At 36.0% G+C, this 19,675-nt stretch overlaps 1 protein-coding gene across 1 annotated transcript in view; it reads right to left on the reverse strand.

The window, feature by feature from the left end:
• Nucleotides 1-444: 444 nt before the first annotated feature.
• Nucleotides 445-19,675, reverse strand: part of CENPE (centromere protein E) — a 38,346-nt gene continuing 19,115 nt past the window's right edge. The window contains exons 25-44 of the mRNA XM_075149670.1: nucleotides 19,415-19,573; nucleotides 18,329-18,538; nucleotides 17,124-17,390; nucleotides 16,854-17,012; nucleotides 15,755-15,976; nucleotides 14,367-14,525; nucleotides 13,931-14,152; nucleotides 12,746-12,883; nucleotides 11,641-11,841; nucleotides 11,414-11,560; nucleotides 9,703-9,915; nucleotides 8,265-8,474; nucleotides 7,531-7,740; nucleotides 6,001-6,219; nucleotides 5,128-5,331; nucleotides 4,431-4,543; nucleotides 3,811-3,908; nucleotides 3,081-3,243; nucleotides 2,360-2,622; nucleotides 445-1,439 (exon numbers count right to left, since the gene is read on the reverse strand). Coding sequence (XP_075005771.1) covers nucleotides 1,342-1,439; nucleotides 2,360-2,622; nucleotides 3,081-3,243; nucleotides 3,811-3,908; nucleotides 4,431-4,543; nucleotides 5,128-5,331; nucleotides 6,001-6,219; nucleotides 7,531-7,740; nucleotides 8,265-8,474; nucleotides 9,703-9,915; nucleotides 11,414-11,560; nucleotides 11,641-11,841; nucleotides 12,746-12,883; nucleotides 13,931-14,152; nucleotides 14,367-14,525; nucleotides 15,755-15,976; nucleotides 16,854-17,012; nucleotides 17,124-17,390; nucleotides 18,329-18,538; nucleotides 19,415-19,573 — 3,675 coding nt within the window. The 3' untranslated portion in view covers nucleotides 445-1,341. The remainder of the gene's footprint in view (nucleotides 1,440-2,359; nucleotides 2,623-3,080; nucleotides 3,244-3,810; nucleotides 3,909-4,430; nucleotides 4,544-5,127; nucleotides 5,332-6,000; nucleotides 6,220-7,530; nucleotides 7,741-8,264; nucleotides 8,475-9,702; nucleotides 9,916-11,413; nucleotides 11,561-11,640; nucleotides 11,842-12,745; nucleotides 12,884-13,930; nucleotides 14,153-14,366; nucleotides 14,526-15,754; nucleotides 15,977-16,853; nucleotides 17,013-17,123; nucleotides 17,391-18,328; nucleotides 18,539-19,414; nucleotides 19,574-19,675) is intronic.

Here is a 19,675-nt window from a genome sequence, read left to right on the forward strand (position 1 = left end):
TCCTTAAGAGACCTAGCATTATTAAGAGCTTTATTCCTACAAAATAAGGATGATGCTTTTGATGCAGGTATCTTTCTCATCTCATGACGATTTCATTCTTAACAGAGTTGATCTCAGGTTTTGAGTGCCAAATTCCTGTTTAGTTGGCAGTGGAGGGCGTGCAGGGAGGGAAGGGAAGAGGATCTACAATTTAGACTTCAAACATTTCCTGACAGAGGAAGATTCAGTTAGAAAGAAGAATTAAACAAAGTACTGGTGACATAGACTTGTGCAACAGTAAACTTCCGCACAAAGTAATTATTGCAGAAAGTTATAGAGGACACAGACAAGAAGCATAATAATGAAGTGGTGAGATTACTATAAAAGATAGTCTTTAGACACTGAATATTGTAATCAACATCCCTAGATCATAGCACAAGTGAAGTGACCAGCAAAATTATTTTTAAATACTTAACACATTAAAGTTTATTGTCAAAACAAACCTTCTTACACAAAACATACAAAAAAGTAGGTCTCACAATGCAGATAAGTAGGCTAGTAAAATAGTCTGTCTTGCAGCCCTGGTTGTTCAGTTTATTTTCTATTCACTAGAGTTGCAGAAGAGTGTCAGGTCCATTGCTTACTATTAAAAAAATTCCAATACCCAACTTCAGACAGGAACTAGAAGTATATTGAAAGATGATGCAAAATACAAAGTTACTTTTGGTACCGTAATTGGCTGAACTGCAGAAATATTGTAAGGAGTTTAAGAGGAACCCTTGATTGTGTGCCCTATAAACAGAAAATTAGTAACTTCAGTTGCAATGTCCACATAGAGAGGTTAAAATTATGGTGAAAATGCAGTTTCTGTGGACTTAGAGAAAGCACGGTATAAAAATCATATGCTGGGAAACAAAACGTATAGTTCTTTCCAACTCAAGAGCACTCTGAAGATACAAATATCAACCACCCAGAAGAGCGCTGTTTTAGGAATGACAGAATGAAAAGTTTAAGACTGAGAAGTTTCACAGTAGATTAGTTTGTGATCCTTTCCTGTTTCTATTTTTTTCTTCAATATATTGGCTTTTCTTTCTTCGCCATCCAAAAAAACCCACCAAAGTAGATCACCATCAGATCAGCAAGTTGTGGGCAACATGACTGCTTTTCCATTTTTGTTCCTGTATTCCAGATTTTCCAATTGTGGGAAGTAGCAACTCCAAGACAGCAAAGGATTTGCATGCCACCAGAGCTCTTCTCACAATTTGTGGAAGAGGCTGATGGCTTTTGACCTGAAGCAATTTTCTTTTGTATATGCAGATTCTGGCTGTAGTCACTGCAAAGGCAGCTTACAACAGAGCACCTTTATTGGGTGGTACAATCAGGGGCTTTATCCTTCTCTGAAGTTCCAAACCAGTGCTTAAGATGTTCTTCTGTGGGCTCTATTCCCGCAGGTCGCATATCTATGCAGAAGACAAGAACATTTAAGTAACACTTAAGCTTTCTCAGTTAGACAAGCAGTAGGAATACAGCAATTTAATCTTGACTAGTGTTTTAAATGTCAATTATCAAAGCTTGCCTGTGAGGAGCTTTGTGTTGTGGAGAAGTCTACTATTACTAAGTCAGCCATCACAAGAAATAGCAATGAGTCATACTCTTTCTGGAAATCTGCCACTAATACCTTGAAAACTGGTTAATTCTTCAACATGTCTGCTGGGGCCTTCCGAAAGTTTTTAGAAGCAAGTGTAATGATGAGGGCAGTAGCATTACTATGCTAGCGTAGATCACTAGGAGACTTCCCCAGAAGTCACCAGGCCAGATACAAGAAATCCTGAGTAGGGCGGAGGAACAGAAGTTATCAAAACAGCTATTACTGCAGCTGGAGCCATGCAGGCTGGCAGATTCAACATCAAGGACTAAAGTCTACAATCTTGAAGAAGTTTAGAAAAAAGTTAACCAGCAGTTAACTTTGAATAGTTTTGCCAGAAGTCTGTGCTTAACCAATACAAAGTTAAAAAGCAAAACATTTTAGAGCATCAGCTATCTAGTAATTCAGCTATCTAGTAATGATATTCTGCTAATTCACTTTTTAAAGTCAGTTATCAACATTTCCACTGCAGCAAAATTAAAAAAGTTTGTATAATATCCAGGGGGTGAAGGATTCATTTAAGCACTTAGGTTCTGTAGAGCATATATAAGCTTCACAGCTCCAGCTGGTCAGCCCTTCAACAGTCAGCTGACTAACCATTCAGGAAAATTGTGTTATCATGCAAGTTTCAGGTCTGAATATAGAAAGTATAGAGCATGTACCCTCAACTCACAGACCACCCCTTATATTTTGCCTCTCCAAATCTTTATAGGACAACACCACCGTGTTATGTACCTGTTAGTGTACCCAAGCTGGAATTATCAAAGAAATTTGTTGGACAAGTCAGTGGCAGAGGCTTTGGTATGTCCTGAGTCACAATTTCCTGAGAAATAGGTTCCTTGGAGGGTGAAGGCATTTGCTCTTTAAGGCAATATGACACTGTCTTCCTCGGAGACCTTGGTACTGTCTCTCGAGCGGCTTCTCTTGAGGATCGTTCTTTCCATTTTAGTGCTCGCTCTTTCCATTTTCTAAGTTCCTCTTTCAGTTGAAGCTCATTACTGAAAAGAAAAAACCCCCAGCATTTAATCAAGAAAAATTTAAAAGTAGTTCCTTTAAGCAAGGAAAAATTCCTGACAACAGACAGTTCCTATATTTTCAGACGACATACCACAGACATGGCAATGCAAGACCATATCTGTGTATCTTGCTTTCAGAGGCAATTTTTTTTTAATTTTTAAGCTATAATTCCTTCCAACATACAATTTAAGTATATCCTCTAGCATTTAAGAGATTCTTATGAAAGCAAGCAATTTAAAGTTCAAAAGCCATCAAGATATATATAAGCAAAAAGTCACTAGCTTTAAATAAAAGTTTATGATGTGAAAGAATCTAGAAAAATCTAAAATTAATAATAATTACTCACTTCTATAGGTCTCCCAAGAAGGAAACACTAATGACATGCATAGTTAAATAGCAACAAATGATTTGACATATTGCTGATCAGCTTTATACTTACCTTAGTAGAAGGTCATTTTGTTTCTTCAGGTGCAAGTTCTCTTTTTGTAGCTTAGCTTGTTCAGATTTTAAAACAAGTATTTGTGTGCTCTGCACAATACCACTGCCACCACCACAAGTAAGGGGTATTTGGGATTGCTGAGGAGCTTCTTTTTCCAGCATCACTAGAAAACAGTTTTATACAGATGTGTGTGTTATTTGGACAGTGCTTAAAACCAAGTCAACATATTTAAGTCTATTCCTTCCTATGGTCTTATATGTAAAACCTCACTAGGTTACAGTTGCCATTACAACAGCTATTCTTTTTTATACACAAACACACCTCCCAGTATTCACACTGCCAGGGAGATATTAAGAAACTGAAAAGACTCTTCATTGGGCCATTTAGAGTTAAAATAGCTATAGTTTCGGATATGTCATAATTATGACTAGAACTAGCTATTCATATATGAAGTTGGTCAAGGAAAAAATGGCAACATAAGCTACTACAACTGCAGCTTATCCCACCACAAGTGCAAACCTGGCTGGAGAAATAAACACAAGAACTGCTGTGATTCTAATGCAGTGTATGTGCAGCTAACAGTTTACTTTCCATCTCATCTGCCAGTGCACCCAATCCTCCTCATACCCTTTGAGGTAAAAGACCTGCATCTCAATCTGGACTTTAACTTTATAACCTTAAACCTGGATGTTTAACATGAAAGAGTCCCTTATATTTATCTTGAATTTACCAGTAACATCTTGGTCTTGCTGTGCTCTTCTAAGTTCTTCTTTCAGCTTTCTTAACTGTTGTTCTTGGTGTTCTGCAAGAGCTTTATAATTAGCAAGTCTATATGGGGCAGGAAGGGAGGAAGAAAAAATAGAAATGCTCAGTTTAATAATTATTACAGTTGCAGGAGAGCTAGTTTGATTTCCAAACGAGCTATCAAATACAAAACATACCCAAGTTATACAGGTAAAACTACATAAACCTGGTTGTCAGCTAGATTTTAGGTAAAGTGCAGAAAACCAAAAGTTGGATTAGAATTCTTCTCTGTGTATCCCTTCTCTCCAGTGAACTAGAGAGTGCTTTCAATTACTGCTTTCCCCTCACCTTCTTTTGTCAGAGCAGTTATTTCATTTATGGCTGAACATGGGTTGGTTGAGAAATTTTGGTGGGTGTATAGGAAGGAGTTTAGTAATCAACCCAAGATGCATATGGTTTTTCCTTTTTCTGGAATCTAGCTACAATAAAAACCTAGGACACCTAAAGCTGAAGGCTCACTTCTTATTCTGTGGAAAAAATAAACAGAAAAGTACAAGCTAAGAACTAAGTAGTTGCGAATTGTAACAAGGTAAAATTTGAACTTACTTCATATCAAAAGAGTTGGATTGTTTCATTCTTTCCATATCATATTTTACTAATTGTGTTTTGAGATGATCAATTTCTTCTTTGTACAACTCAGCACCTTTATCTAATTTTGCCTGAAAATAAAATAAAAGATTTAGTATGAAGAAAGGCTTGTTACTTAGCAATGAATTCAAGGGTTGCTTAATTTGTATCTTTACTATAATATGCTAGATTTTGCAGGACAAGACTGGGAGCAGGAAGTTATTTTGGGGTAAGAACACCTACATTACCAACTAGCACTATAGTATTAGTTGGTATCCTAACTCTGATGTATTACATAATCATATTTTAGCAAGTTTTGCTGACTTGTTTGCAGATGTAAGTCTGGGAATTTTGAACTAGTATGCAAATTATCACATAGAAAAAACAGCTCATGCTTCAGTTTCAAAATTTAAATTTTTTTTTTTAGGATGTTTCAGAAATGCATCACATACAAGTGATAAATATCATAACATGGGTTCCAAATCTTGTCTCTGAAGGCTGCATTGGTAGAATGTGTAACTGCATGCTAAACAGGCAAGTACAGTGTTTTACTCTGAGAATGCCATACAGAACAATAAAATGACTTTAGAGCGCTACGTTTCATCTACAGCTGTTCTCAAGCATGCTCGCTCTCTCTCTGAAATCAGAGGAGAATAGTAAAGTAATTTGCTCATACCTGAAGACTCTGATTCTCTGTTAAGGCAGTTTTGAGGCATTTCTCTGTCTCACTCAGTTTGGCTTGCAGTTGAGTGAGCTCACTTGTCGCTGTTTTTATTCTTATCTGTGCTTGTAACTTGTTTATCCTGTCATCTTTCTCTTTGACATTTTTTCCTACTTCATTTATTACATTTTCCAACTTCTGAATTTTTACTTCCATAGCCTATTGAGATATATCAATCAGTTATGAGTAGTTATGCCAAAAGATATAACAGTAACAGCACATGATCATAGTCTTAATAAAAACAAACAAAAAAGCCAAACTACACAAAAAATCCAACACTACAGGCTCTATGGCAACTTGGTGTCTACCTCACTGTTTTGTGTCATCTTTTAATATTCTGGAACACTCAATTCTAAGGAAAAAAGTGCTCTGAACAAGGGTAACTGCGACATAAAAAAATAGGACAGAGAGAAAATGAGTCCTCAATTGCTAGGATTAAATTCTTCTCCAGCTTCCAGTTTGACACAGTGAATACCATACACTTAAAGGAAGAATCAAGAGTATCACACTATTAAAATCAATACCTCAAAAAGAAATGGGAACATTTCTTATGGATTTCTAAACTGACATCTATTTGTGTACAGAAAGCAGGCAATTAAAATAATCACATTACAGGCAAGAGCTCAAACTGTCATTTTGGGAATAAAAAAAAGCTACAAAAGTAAAGTGCACTCTGGACCAGTGTATTGTATGGCACAGATTTACAGTTGCCATCAAGCTTTATCTTCTTTTCAGTTTGAATTACTCTCGCTTAGAAAACAAGAAGTCAAAGAAATCAAAGAAAACAAAGAAATCAAAGAAGTTTTCCTTAGAAACAAATATTGGTACCTTTATATCTTGTTCTGCAGACTTTAATTTGTTATGAAGCCTGTAGTTTTCTTCTTCTAATGCGAGACTGGCAGAGCCACCAGGGGCTAGTTGTTCTTTAAGAGTGTTTAGTTCCTGAAGCAACTCTTCACTTTTCTCTTTTCTCTGTTTCAATTCAACAGCAGCATTTTTACAATAATTGGCAGTTCTGGCATCCAGCTCTGAAGAAAGTTGGAGTATCTGAAAATAAGTAGTGTCATACAGATAAATTTTAAATAATTTTTGAATCAGCTAGAAATAAGGTAAGTGAAGAAACAAGAAGTATCTTGGCCGGTATTAATTTCACATTTTTGTTTCAGTGTCCCATTTGAAGATGCTTGCTATCAGAAATGGAATCACTAACACTCAAAAGACTGGTTTCATTTCCAAAAGAGGGGGAGGCAGGAAGGGGCACAAGAAAAGATAATGCATTGCAAATTTACCAGTATTTCTGCATTAACTCAAACACCAACATCACAGAAACAAAGGAACTATATTGGAAAGACTTCTTAAATGTCAGTAACAGAAAGAAACATAATTATTTGCAGAAGTTTTTATTAGAATGTATTCATTGACTAAAGTAAGTGAAACCATTTGAGAGAAAACATACACATTGGACTATTCTAGAAACCCATATGCTTAACATGCCAGAAAAAGAAAAACTTCACACTTGTCAGGAAATGACAACATTATGCTAGGGTTTTTTTTTGTTTGGTAAAACCTTTGATCCACATAATATCTCTTCATACTTCAGCTCAATACTAGTAGTATGAACAGACCAGGAACTTCCAGGATACACTTGTAACGAAGACTGCTCCTAACAACTAATTAGAACATAGCGGATTTCCTCCCATAACCGTTCAATACATTTAATCAGAAAGATGAAATCTCATGAAGTCCTGTTCATGATGCACTTTACCCTGTAAAACACTTGGTCTTTTTTTCCAAAGGGGGCAAGAGGTAAGAAGGAGGAAAGAAAAGAGAAAGGAAGGCTGAGCCACCTCTAGAATAACTTGACTTTCTGAAATTAGAAAAGGTGTGAGAATATAAATTACAATTGAGTTTTAAAAATGGCTAAAGTAGTTTTGATAAAGTTGGCTTGAAGAGAGCAGACAATCTTGTGGGCATAAAGCCTGGAGAAAGTGATTGTATCAGGCTGCCAAGTTCTGCAAGCAAAACTATTTAACAATTTTGAAACTACAGTTTCCAGAATTCAGTCTAATAAAAACGCAAACAAACAACCCCCCACCCCCCGCCACACACACACACACTTATCGCCTAGAAAGTCTTTTACAAAGCAAAATTCCGAGTTTGGATGCATGAGGAAAGAAGTCTTTAAAAATTTTCTTCTAAGTATTCCTACATCTTACAGTTAAGTATGAATATAGAAAGTGCTGATAATAATGAATGATCTTTAAATAGCCTTTTTTGTGTTTTATTTTCAATCAGATTAGAGGCATTTACAGAGTGCTTACCAAAATACATTTCTGATTAAAGAAGATTTAACTTTACCTTTACTTTAGGAGTCCAGAAGTTAATGACTTGCAAAAGCCTTTCATTGTCTTTCTTTAACTCTTCTTTAAGTTCCTCTGCATCACAGTGAGCTCCTGAACAAGCTTCCCAGAACTGTGTTGTTTCTTTGCTAGCACTTTCTTCCTGCTGTAACTCTGCCTCTATGCAGAGAAGTTCGCTTTCCATTTCTGATACATCTTTGAGAATGCTCTTTAAAAAGAGGGAATTCAAGTTTAAATATTGCTTTGATAACTACATGTCTAAACATACATTTTGCCCTCTTAGCTATCAATATTTGGAGGAAGTCTGTTTTAGCATCTAATTACCATAAAAGGAATTTTGCTATACTTAAATTACACCCTAGTGGGAAAATGATAAGACAATCTACATTCCTGGGGCAGGTGGGAAGGGGAAAGGGGAAGAAAAATAATGCATGTTAGTAAAAGTTTCTCTCGTTGTTTTAAAAGTCATCTTGGTATTGGGTAGTACGTATTTTACAGGGCAAATGAGTAGATACAGCCTAATAATTTCACTTTGAGCCACTTTATAAAACAGAATCTTCATATTATAGAATTAGTAGCATTAAAAAAAAAACCCAACAAATTCTATCCCCACCCCCCTTAAGTGAAGTCTTAACAGATAAAAGCAATGCCATTAGATTAGCACCCATTAGACCACATTGCCCCATGCCTTGAAATATGCAAGTCTCTGTCTGAAATTGTTTCAGATACTACCTCTGCATCCCAGTGCAAACTCTGCAGCACTTCACTGATGTTTAACTCTTGAGGAGATATTTCATTCTGGTTCAAATAAATCTTCCTGAGACACTGAATCTGAGCTCGTAGCTGATCTTGTTTTCTCTTTTCCTCAAGCAATTCCATTTCATATTTGTTAACAGTAGTATGATATTCTCTTTTCTTCAAGCAAACACAATCGAACAGAAACTGTTGAAGAAGCACAGGATAGATCAGTGAGTATGCTTTAAAACGGTACCCTGCATCCAGCTAAAGTTTCATATTTTGTAATTCAATCTATTTACTCTCCCAGTCTATAGGTGTCCAGGACAACTAGAACATGACAAAGAAAACCAAGTTCACACATGCTATACAACAATGGCATATAAGACTTTTAGCTGGGTCAGCATTTCTAAAGTACGCTATTTTTTGTAGAATCCTAAAAAGGCCAAAAAGTCTAAAATGCTTTAGACAGCCTTCCATGAATCTAGACTTTGAAAAGTAAAGTATTTCTTTGTTGTATTTATCTTCTCTTAGAGTTGTGAAAGGTGCAGATGATCTACAAAAATACTATCACTGTGTTGATTTAAAGCTTTATTCTCGTCGAGATCACTACTTAAATCTTAAACATCTTTAACCATAAAAGTTAAGACATCTATGGAGAAAAAGAAAAAGATCAAAACCTAAAAACCTTACAAGAAGTTATGAAATAAGGCTCTTTGGAATAGTTGTTAAACTTCTTAGCTAATAGATATTTATAGAGACAACTGACTCTCAAGATCATGTCCAGTATTTCTGTATACCGGACATGAACCTCATCCTCTCCCCAGCCCACTCCCCCCACCCCCTTAACAAAAAAACCCCCGTAACATTTCATGGTAAATAAAGAAACAGAAAAGACCTTTATCGTTTACTGTACTTCTGCTATAACAGGAATTCTTTCCCAATTGCCCTTAACTTTTTTCTGATAATTGGAATCAGTTTCTCCACTGAACTACAAATTGGGGAAGGTCTGCAATGCTATAGATGTTATCAAACTACTTGGATAGTTTTGCAGAGTAAACATGCATCTCCAAGGCATCTTGCATGTCTCTCTTCCGCACAATAAAATACATACTTAGAGGTCTGTAATTTGATTTGTGGAGTACAGAGAGAAAACTTCTTTTCCCAATTAAAATGGATTAATGTTAATGAAATAATACTGCGCAAAGCAGCTGAACTACAGTCAAAAACTAAGGTTGATTAACTTAACTAAATAGTTCCAGTTTTCCAGGATTGTAAAGCATTTACTATCAATTTATTTTTCACAAGATATGGATTCACAAAAATCAAAGCTAGAGTATATAGAATCGTAGCTGTTAATATTGAGAGCTTATTAAAAAAACCCCAAACCAAAGCAATATGAAGCATCCACATATTCAGCATTTTAAGTTGGTACCTTCAGTTTGTTCAATAAACTCTGGAGATGACTGTTTATTTTCTCATTTTCAGTTTGAAGTATTTTAACTTGTTCACTCTGTTCCGATGAAAGCTGAGTCAGTATCACAGCTATCAGTGCTTTCTGACTATTCAGTTCATTCTTTAGATTAAGAGACACCGTAGAGAGACACTCATACCTCTTCCCCACATTTGAAAATTTCTCAAGAAGCTCCTAAATGCAAATGAAAAATTCATTCAGTCACAATAAGGAAAAGGGTGATTAGCTATAAACAAAAGCTTAAAATAAACCAGACTCCAGGACTGTATGGGTTTTACAACAGAAAAGTTAATAAAACTAAGACTTCAGTTTTGACTTGCCACAGGAATGTGACAAAAACACTAAGCCAGGCATAAAAGCAGAGAACTAGTTAGTCTTCCAGAAAATGATTTCACAAGCTTAAATTATTTTTATGTTTTAGATTGCCTGGCCACATCAAGATCGGGCCTGAAATGAAATTGTTGCCTGTTCAGAAGTTTGCCAGCTGCCCTCAGGATGGGCTCCCAAGTTGATATACCTGGTCCTTTGTTGAAAGAAAGGGAACATGAAATTGTTCCTAGCACTCTGCCATAAAAAGGGAGATATGATCAAGCGGTGAGCAGGCTGAGAAATGCAATAGGCTTCAAGGGACTCCCAGTAAACTGCAACTCAAGTATTGCAAATGAAGCTAGGTTATACATTTTAAAGTAAGTATAAGACTTCCTAGGCATGCTGCCTCCATCTTTGGTTCTTAATTGAAAGAAGCAGGATTCACCAGTTTAACTCTTCACCCCACAGTAAAAACATTGGAACTAACATATGCCCTGCATCCAACAGCAGCAAGTACAAGGCATTTGAAAAAACTGCACAAGACAGAGGCAGACAAGATCTTACCTATCACAAAAGTCAGAAGGGGAGAGTGCCATTAAAAGGGTAAAAGGGATTAACTGATCTTTACTTCCCTCATTATTAGCTCCCTACTACTGATGTAGGCTAGACAGACAGCGTGAATGGAGTAAGCCACACATAACCGATTTTCGCAATTCAGTCCTTTACCACTTAACTGTGTCCTTTACCACTTGTGTTAACTGAAGAAGCACTCAGGGCTTTTCAAGCATGTATAGAATGATACCCAAATCTGCTGCACAGACTGCAGTACAATGGTACTCTTTGAAGTGTTTCATACATATTCATAAATCCTGGTTTATTTTGGCTTTCAGTAAGTTAGTAGTACTTCTCACATCTGTGAGAAAGTACAGTCAGGATAGTTAATTAAAAAAAGCTCTAAGGAATTACAGGAACTTCCTATTTTGAGGAGAGAAGCTATTGAATGAAGTGAATTTATTTGAAACCAATTTATTTTTGATGGGAAGTGATGAAAGGAAGGATTTGGGGGGATTTTGCAAAAACAAAGTGGTGAAGCACTTCTACATGACTAGTTATTTTCATTGGGGTGGCTGGACAGTAATGAAATTCAGTGAGATGTCTCAACTGAGAAGTTTTTAACGTTCTTGGAACAAGATGCACAGTCACTGAACAGCAACAGCAAATCAACTGATCCCATGGTTTGCAGCATCTTAGCAAGATATGTAAACAATTTTATACATTATACACAGAAGCAAGGTTTATGCTCCAGAACAAATAGTGTTAAGGTTTTACATGCATCCTTAAAAAAGCAGAGAAGTAAATTTACCTTAATTTTCAACGTTCTTTCCTTCAGGCTGTCATCAACCATCTGCTCTGCATTATCCAGTGAGTTCACCTGAATGGACACATCATTCAGGTTTTTCTGCTTCAGTTGGTCTAGAGCACATTCCAGTTTTGCACTTGTTTCAACACACTAAAATGAAAGCATACATGTTTAAGTACCATTCCAGAAGAAGTTATGAATAACTTAGGTATGCAACTTGCAACACCAACCATCTCAGAATTTTTTTGCAGTTCTGTCTTGAGCTCGTCCCGCTCAGACCTGACGTCCTGGAGAAGTTTTTGTAGTTCATCTTTTTCTTGATTAATTGATGAGATTTGTTCTTTAAGTTGGAAAGAGTGACTAGTTTTTTCAGCCAATAACTGGTCTTTTTCACATGATACACTATTTAGCGTCTCAGTTAACTGTTGAATCTATAATAAATAGTGGAGAAAAAGCAAGAATTACAATTTGGTCCTGGTCTGTATACTCCCCTATGAAGTACTCAAATCAGTTGTGTCAAATACAAAGAACGCAATTTCCAATAACTCAAAAACTCACACTAACAGCAAGAGAAGTTTAAAAATAATTTTGGTGTTCTAATCACTCAGAAAAAGAACTTAAAAAGAAGAGGAATAGCATGACACCCAGAGAACTCTACTTTAGTCAACTTTGGTCTTCAGTAAAGCAAGAGGAAACAGAGGCATGTGGACATATGTCCACATCTCAAGAAAATGAAAAGAAATAGAAAATTAGCATAAGAGATGGGCAATGGAATTGTCTTTGTATCTGCTCTAATGAATAGAACAGTAACACATTTGCTAATCTGAAGCAATCCTTAATTATACTCTTTGATCTACAGACAAAGGAAGAGTTTGACAGGTGAAAAGTGAAGAAGTAAAAACTGCAAAAAGACTGAGTTGGCAAGAGCTAAGTGCAAGACTTTCTGAATAACAGATATAGTTTGAGAGTGTGCAAAACACTAAAGATTCCAAACCCGCTTAAGCTCATCCTGTCTACACCGTGCCTTTCAAAGTCTGAATAAATACATGTACAATTACTGACCATTACATTAAGCCTGCACACATTGGATAAGTTGGTCACTCCATTAGAATGGACACCAACCCAACTGGTTCTGAGGCTGAGAAGTTGAGGATGCTACTTCTAAACATCACTAGAGAAACTTGTACAAAATCCTTTGCCCATGTTCATGCTTGTTTAGCACCCATAAAAGTGATGTGCTGAGAATTAAAAACTAAATTATCTTGAGCAAAAGTTTAGCACATCAGTGATAAAACATCAGAAGACAGAATAGCTCCTAAAATCAAAACTCCTCACCTTGTTTGTTAGGCTGTCCTCCAAAATCTCTGACCGCCTCTGAACCTTTAACAAATGTTCTTCCCTTTCTTCAGCTTTGATCTTCTCATTGCTGAGGAGTTCTTGTTGCCACTTCAATTCCTTTTCGGTTTCAAGAATCTGGAGTAAAAAAAGAGCAACAAATACAAAATTAAGTTCTGAGAAAGCATGTGAATCTGCCTCTCACACGCCAGGCCGTTTAATATTTCATAGCAGTCAAAATACTTGGCACAAAAAAAAACCCCGAACAATGCTTTAGTTTGAATACAAGAAATTTCAAGTTTTGTCTTTGAAAGTTTCTCCTTTCAGTAAGCAAAGCCTGCCAACTAGCATACTGATAAATCCTTAGTAATGTAAAGAATTAGACAAAGTATGCTACAAACATGTTTGGAAATATTTTCTGCAATCTCTGTTTACACAGATGAGTAACACAAAGCAGAGATGTAATTTGAGCTGGGTTCACATCAAGAACCATCTAGAAATTATCACAACACAAATTTGAGTTGGACTGTTGTCAGGGTGCTGTTAAGTTATCTTCGATAATTTATTATAGAACTAGCACTCCTTTCACTACACCTCTGAATTCCCAGTGAAGTTGAAGTTTTACAGCAAGACAATTGATACTCAAAAACAGGTGAATTGGAAGATATTGGTAGCAAGAGTAAGAAGATTCTCCTCCCACCATAGATTTGAATTAACTACAGATATTTGAAGTGATTACTCAGTATCTGAACAAGGACCACTGCTCAGTGGACACCCCCAATTCACTTCTCTTCACTGTTGTGAAGATATGCCTCATCCAGAAGAGAAATAAAAGTGTCAGAATTTGTCAGCTTTAGTTTCAAAACTTTGGAGCTCAACTACAAAACATACCATTTCATCAAATTCATTAAAATACCTGTTAAGTGTTTTGGTAATGAAACCCATGTATTTCCTGGTTCCTCATTTATTCCTAAATAAAGCAACCTCAGGTAACATTGTTGAAAGAATTTACATACATCTTTAAATACCATTCCACAAGACAGAAGTTAAAGCATACCAATATTCTTCAGTCTGGGTATATATAATATTAATACTTGTAAGATATTTTTCAAGACAGTTTCAAGAATTAACCCTCTTCCTCTACCAAACATTTTAGTTATTATACTTTAATCAAAGATAAAGCACCTTATCAACACTCTCCTGTAGGTTAATCTCCAGTTCGTTCTTCTCTGCTCGAATACCTTCCAGCATTTCCTGGAGATGATCTCTCTCCTGTGCTAACAAATCACACTGTTTCTCCAACTGTTGAAGTTTACTGCTTTCACTCTCAGTCTTTTTTTCCAGTTCTTCCAACAGTTGGTGCCTTTCCTTAGTTACCAAATTTAAGTCCTCATTCAAGTTGACTACCTATTAAAAAATATTTTTACAAAGCATAAAATCAACACAAATCAACACTATTAGCAAAAACTCCTCTTCTGTTGCTAAATTATATTACCATGACATATTCTACTGGACCAATAAACCAGCACAAATTATCTTGGGTAAATACCTGTTATTCTAATGAGTCCTTGAGGGTACATCCTCTAAATTTTTTGTAAGAGTTTCTTATTACTGTACTTGCCTTTTCTTTCAGTTTGTTTATTTCTTCATTTAGTTTTTCTTCAGTGTTTTGCAATTTCTCTTCTCCATTTGCTAGCATGTTTTTCTGGATAGCAGCTTGCTCTTTCTGATATCTTAGTTCTTCCTGTAGATTTTCCATTTCTGTCAGAACTTTTAAGGACTGCAGAAAAAGGTATTACATGGATGTTCACTCAGTATGACTAAATTTTGCTTATCAGGAGTTAAGAACGATAAGTCAAAGCATTTGAATTTCTAGGAGAGAACTATCAGAATAATCAGTCTTTTACTTTAGGAAAAAACCCTCAGTTGTCATTCCCCCATGCCTAGTTTAAGAACTCCAAAAGGAAGACAGTATTTAGAAATGGAGGACAGTCTTTAGAAATAGCCTTTATCAGTTTACAAAAAAAAAAACCCCACCAGGCAGAAGTAAAGAGGAAAAGGAAAATGTTGTGGGGAGAGCAGATTATGTAGATGACTATTTAAAGAAAACACGGCCCTCTCCCCCCCCCCCCCCAAAACCCACCACACACCCCACCACGAAAGATACCCTTATTCTTGTGGCAACTGTCACCAGTTACATGAACAATTTGTCCAATTGTTTAGTAGCAAGATGTAAATCTAAAATTAAAGATTCGATAATCCTAGTTTGCTGATTTTAGTTTTTAAGTTAGTTGGTCTATACATACTTAAGAGATCAGTGGTTCTACCTGAGGTTTGCTAAAATTCATATGGAAGCTTTTACATTTCTTAAAATAGTTTGCAGAGTTTCTCTTAGGGAAAAAATATTTACCAGACTTCCTTTTAACTTTAGAAATTATCAGCTTGATTTTTATTGACTACAGATCGAGAACAAATTTGTCTGAAATAGCGTGTCAACATAAGCATACTTTTCATGCAAATACTTGGAATATTGAAGTCACTAATCTGCCAGGAAATAAGACGTCAGGAAGGAGAAATAGGATAGCTAATCAGTTTCTTTTCTGGGTTTAGCTTTCTCTTCATCAATCCAGAATGAGCTGAAGAGGTAGGAGAATTAAGCCCTTATATGTCAGTAAACCTGGACTACCTCTACTGTTCAGTGCTAAATGCAAAGGCACTGCAGATGAAAGCTGTAACAGGAACTTGCAGAGTATTTGTCCAGCAGCTGGCAGACAACTGTGCCTAAACCCAGAGCGGCACAGTGACCAAAAAGGCAGGAAGGGGATGGGGGAAGAAAAGAGACAGATTCCAAAATCTAGATTGGATTAGTAAACTAAGTTTTTCGTTTACTGCTGCTACGAACAAGTGAAGGGAGAGGAAGAGATACTGAATAGCAGAAGGCTTCATGACAGCAATAATTCAGAGTGGCACAACCTGCCTTTAAAACAATTAAAGATATTTTATACATACTCTCTCCTTGCTTTCCCGACAGTCAGCCTCTAACTGATCTCTTTCTGCTTTACAAGTCTCTACCATTTGCTGTAGCTCATCTTTCTCCTGATTAAGTAAAGCAATTTTCTCAAGCTGCTGACAGATATGGTCATTCATTCTTCTTTCAGTTTGTTCTTTTTCTGCCAGTAGCTTGTCATATTCAGAAGAGACATGAGTCAGGTTTTCAGTTACTTCAGTGAGCTAAAACAACAAATAAGAACCAGTATTAATACTTCTAATCATCTCTAGCATGGGTAGAAGTAATTTAATAGTTTGGAAAAAAACCCACAGTAAAATTCTGATTTGTTAAATTCTGTTATCCCAGTAATCAGGTTCTGATTTAAGAGTATATTTCACAAGTACTATCTGTGCATATGGGTTGTTATAATCGGATTATTTTACATAAGACACCTTCATCAGTTTACTGCTATAGTAAGCAAAGAAAGATGTAACAATTTTGCTTACAAGTCAATCAAATTTCAGTGCTTCTGTCTCATTGGTAGACAAAAGTGAATGTGTAAAAACCTACAGGCCATTATAATTCCATAAAAATGACTTTATTGCTATATCCACAGCAGATGGAAGACATTAATGCTTGTTAGAATCAAGCCTAAAAGCCACAATAGCTTCAGACACGAAAATATTAAGTGGATAAGAAATTTATAATAGTGTAGCAAGTTAAAAAATGAGTTAGATTGCCTTTTAGCTGCTCCAGTATCTTCAGAGTTACATAGCTAAAAGACATATTATTAGAATTTAAAAACTTAAGACTTGGAAAATGCATTGAGGTCAAAGAGCAGTATTGATTCCAAATAATATTCCATCATTCAGCACTAAGGCATGTTTAGTTATAAGTAAGGGTTGTAGCTTGCCGGTCAAATTGCATTTGATCATCTTTTCACTGCCTCTGCTTCTATGGAATTCTTTTGAGAAGCAGGTCAAAAAAAGAAGGGAAAAACTTTTAATTTAAAAGTTTCGTTATTACATTTACTGAACCCTTACAAACTGAAGTTTGGAGAGGACATAGGTTGCCAATCCTAATAGATTTTTCAGTTTATTTGATAAAACTGCATCTGACCTTCTGCTGCAGTTCATCAGTTGTTTCCTTCAATGCCTCTTGCACTTTCAAGAGTTGGTTTTCTTTCTCTGAAATACTTCCTTTCAGCTCCACAATAGTCTCCTGATGTTGTCCGAGAGAGTTATGAGCACATCTCAACTCTTCCTCCATCTTGGAATTCTTTGGACACAACACAGTTAGAGTACATTAAAGCCTGAACAACACTTCCAAAATTTAAGACAGAAGTTTACTAAAGCTATTATCTTAAAGGAATAGGACTATTTTTCTTACCATGCTAATTGTCTCCTGTATGGTTTCTCTTAGCTGGTCTCTCTCATTTTGGAGAGTCTCCAATTGCATTTTAAGATTATCATCTCTTCTTTCTGTTACAGTGCTCACTTCCTGACAGTCATGCAATTTTGGAATCAAATCTGTTCTCCCAATTTTTTCAGATTCTTTTTGACATTCATTGGCCTTCACTTCCTCCATTTCATGCAATTTCCTTCGTGCCTGAAGAAATAATTCTTGCTCAACAGATTTTTCTCGAATCTGTGGTATCTATTTTATACAGAGATAGAAGTCACCACATTTGGGGAAGTAGCTTTAAGAAAAACCTTATCTGACCTTTGACATGTTGATTATGTAAAACAAACAGAAGCAATATTTTAGAGAAATTTGTATTTTTTTCAGAATAATAAGATTTGACTGAACTCAATATGCAATTCAAGTTTCTTGAAGTAAGAGACATGTAAAACTAAAATTTGAAGTGAGGACTTCTGAAACAAGTTAACAGAAGTAGAATTTCATAGTTTAAGTCTGAGGGGGGAAAAAAAAAAACCCAAAAACCAAACCCACCCAACCCCAACAACAACAAAAAACCCCCACAAACCAAACTAGAGACCTTATCCATATTTCTAGTCTCAACAGTAGATAATAATGGTGTCAAGACAATTATTTCCTTGATATTTGTCCACTCCCTCCATAAATATTAAAATATACACATATACTTTACTTTTTTCAAAGTGTGTGTATATACACACACACACTCACTTTGTATATATACATATAACACACATGTGCAGTCAGCATGTCCAATTACAGAAAATGTTGGCTGCAGTGTCCCTTTCACTGCCAGGAAAAAAAGTCAGTTCTATCTATGCTTTGAAAAAGCAGAACCACCCTTTCCAGATGAGCAATTGTTAGCTTCAGCTACTTAGTTATAGACCCACATCTCTGTGCAGATCAACTCAGAACATCACCATCCTGTATCAATTTAAAATTCTATTTACAGAAAAATGTTTGTCATATTCTACTACTAGTTGTCCGTATACAACAATACAGGTGGAATATATTTCAAGTATGCAGTAATAATCCTGGTGTTTAATGGGCTGCATTCAAGTAGCAGGACCCTTTTCTCCAGTTTGTTTTGGAAATTATTTTCCCTCAAGTGAAAGTTTAAATAAGCATGCTTTCCATTACAGCCTTAGCATAATTACCAAAGTTCCTTCCCCATACTCTTCTTTTTTCAAATTTAAACTGTCCAGCTTATCCTGCAATGAATTGTTCTCTTGTGTAAGCAAAAAGATTTGTTCCTTTAGCACATGTAGCTGATCACTTTCTCTACAGTTATTATTTTCTGATTTTTCCTCAGCAAGCTGGTCTCTCTCTGAGGTGATGATTTTTATTTCTTCCGTCATTTGTGATATCTATAAAAAATGTGCAAAGACAGTATTTCCATCAATTCAAAATGAAAATTAAATGCAAAAGTTTTGTTTGATTCACTCTGCTATAGTATTTTTAGCATCAAACCACTGTAATTAAACTAGAAAAACACCAGAACCGGGTCTTCGGCCTTCGTCACCCATTTTGTTTTAAATGTTAACCTTTTAGCAGTCTCTTCTGCAATATTGGCCGGATTTTTATGTAGAAAAAGTCTGAGAGGAAGCAGCCAAATAAAAAACACCTGTTGGATTATTTTTAAGCATCTGTTCCACAACATGCAAGTGCTGAATTGGCAACCATTGATTTACTGGGTGTGGCAGCTGATATACTTCAAGTATCTCACATACTATGGAGTCTCCCTCCAGAGAAACTGTGCCACTGAAGCAACTATGTACCATACAATATTCTCAGCACCCTTCTTTGTCAGTTGTTGAACAGGCACAAAAAACAGTGGATCAGCCTTCTGCTGTATGGTGGGAACTGAGCTGCCATTTACAACCATGTGTTACACTTCTCATTGGGACTAAGTGTCATAAACCATTAGCCTCATGCCTACATCTAAGTAACCCTTATATCTCTTCTTCCATTTGCCATCTAATGCCACCACTGAACTTAACAACTATGGGGCACACTAGTTAAGCAAAGGTTTATTAGAGTGTACATTACAGCTTGAAGCTCTACAGAAATAGACTGACAACTGGTAAAGACTTAGATCAGGCAGTACTACTTCCTTGCCCACTTTCTCCCAAAGGCCTGGAAATTTTCTGAGGACAAGCAGAAGAGAATATAAGCAGACTAACTAGGCTTGTTTTCACAGTGTAAAAAGCATTTTTATTTTGAATTATTACATAATGTTTTACCCTTATTTCAAGTTCTTTAATGGTTTTTCCTAGTGCCTCTTCAACACTCAGAATCTGAGATTCTTTTTCAGAAATATTTTTTTCCAACTTCTTGACAATGTCCTGGGATTGCTTGAGAGAACTCTGTGTATTTCTCAGTTCTTCATGTGCCAAAATGTTCTTTAGAATAAAAGAAAGAAAATCCACAAAAGGAAATTCAAGTATTTTGCAACATTAGTACGCACTCCTTGATTAAAAAAACAAACAAACCCGCCCCCCCCC

The sequence above is a fragment of the Calonectris borealis genome, chromosome 4, assembly GCF_964195595.1.
Source record: "Calonectris borealis chromosome 4, bCalBor7.hap1.2, whole genome shotgun sequence".
NCBI classification, from domain to species: domain Eukaryota; kingdom Metazoa; phylum Chordata; class Aves; order Procellariiformes; family Procellariidae; genus Calonectris; species Calonectris borealis.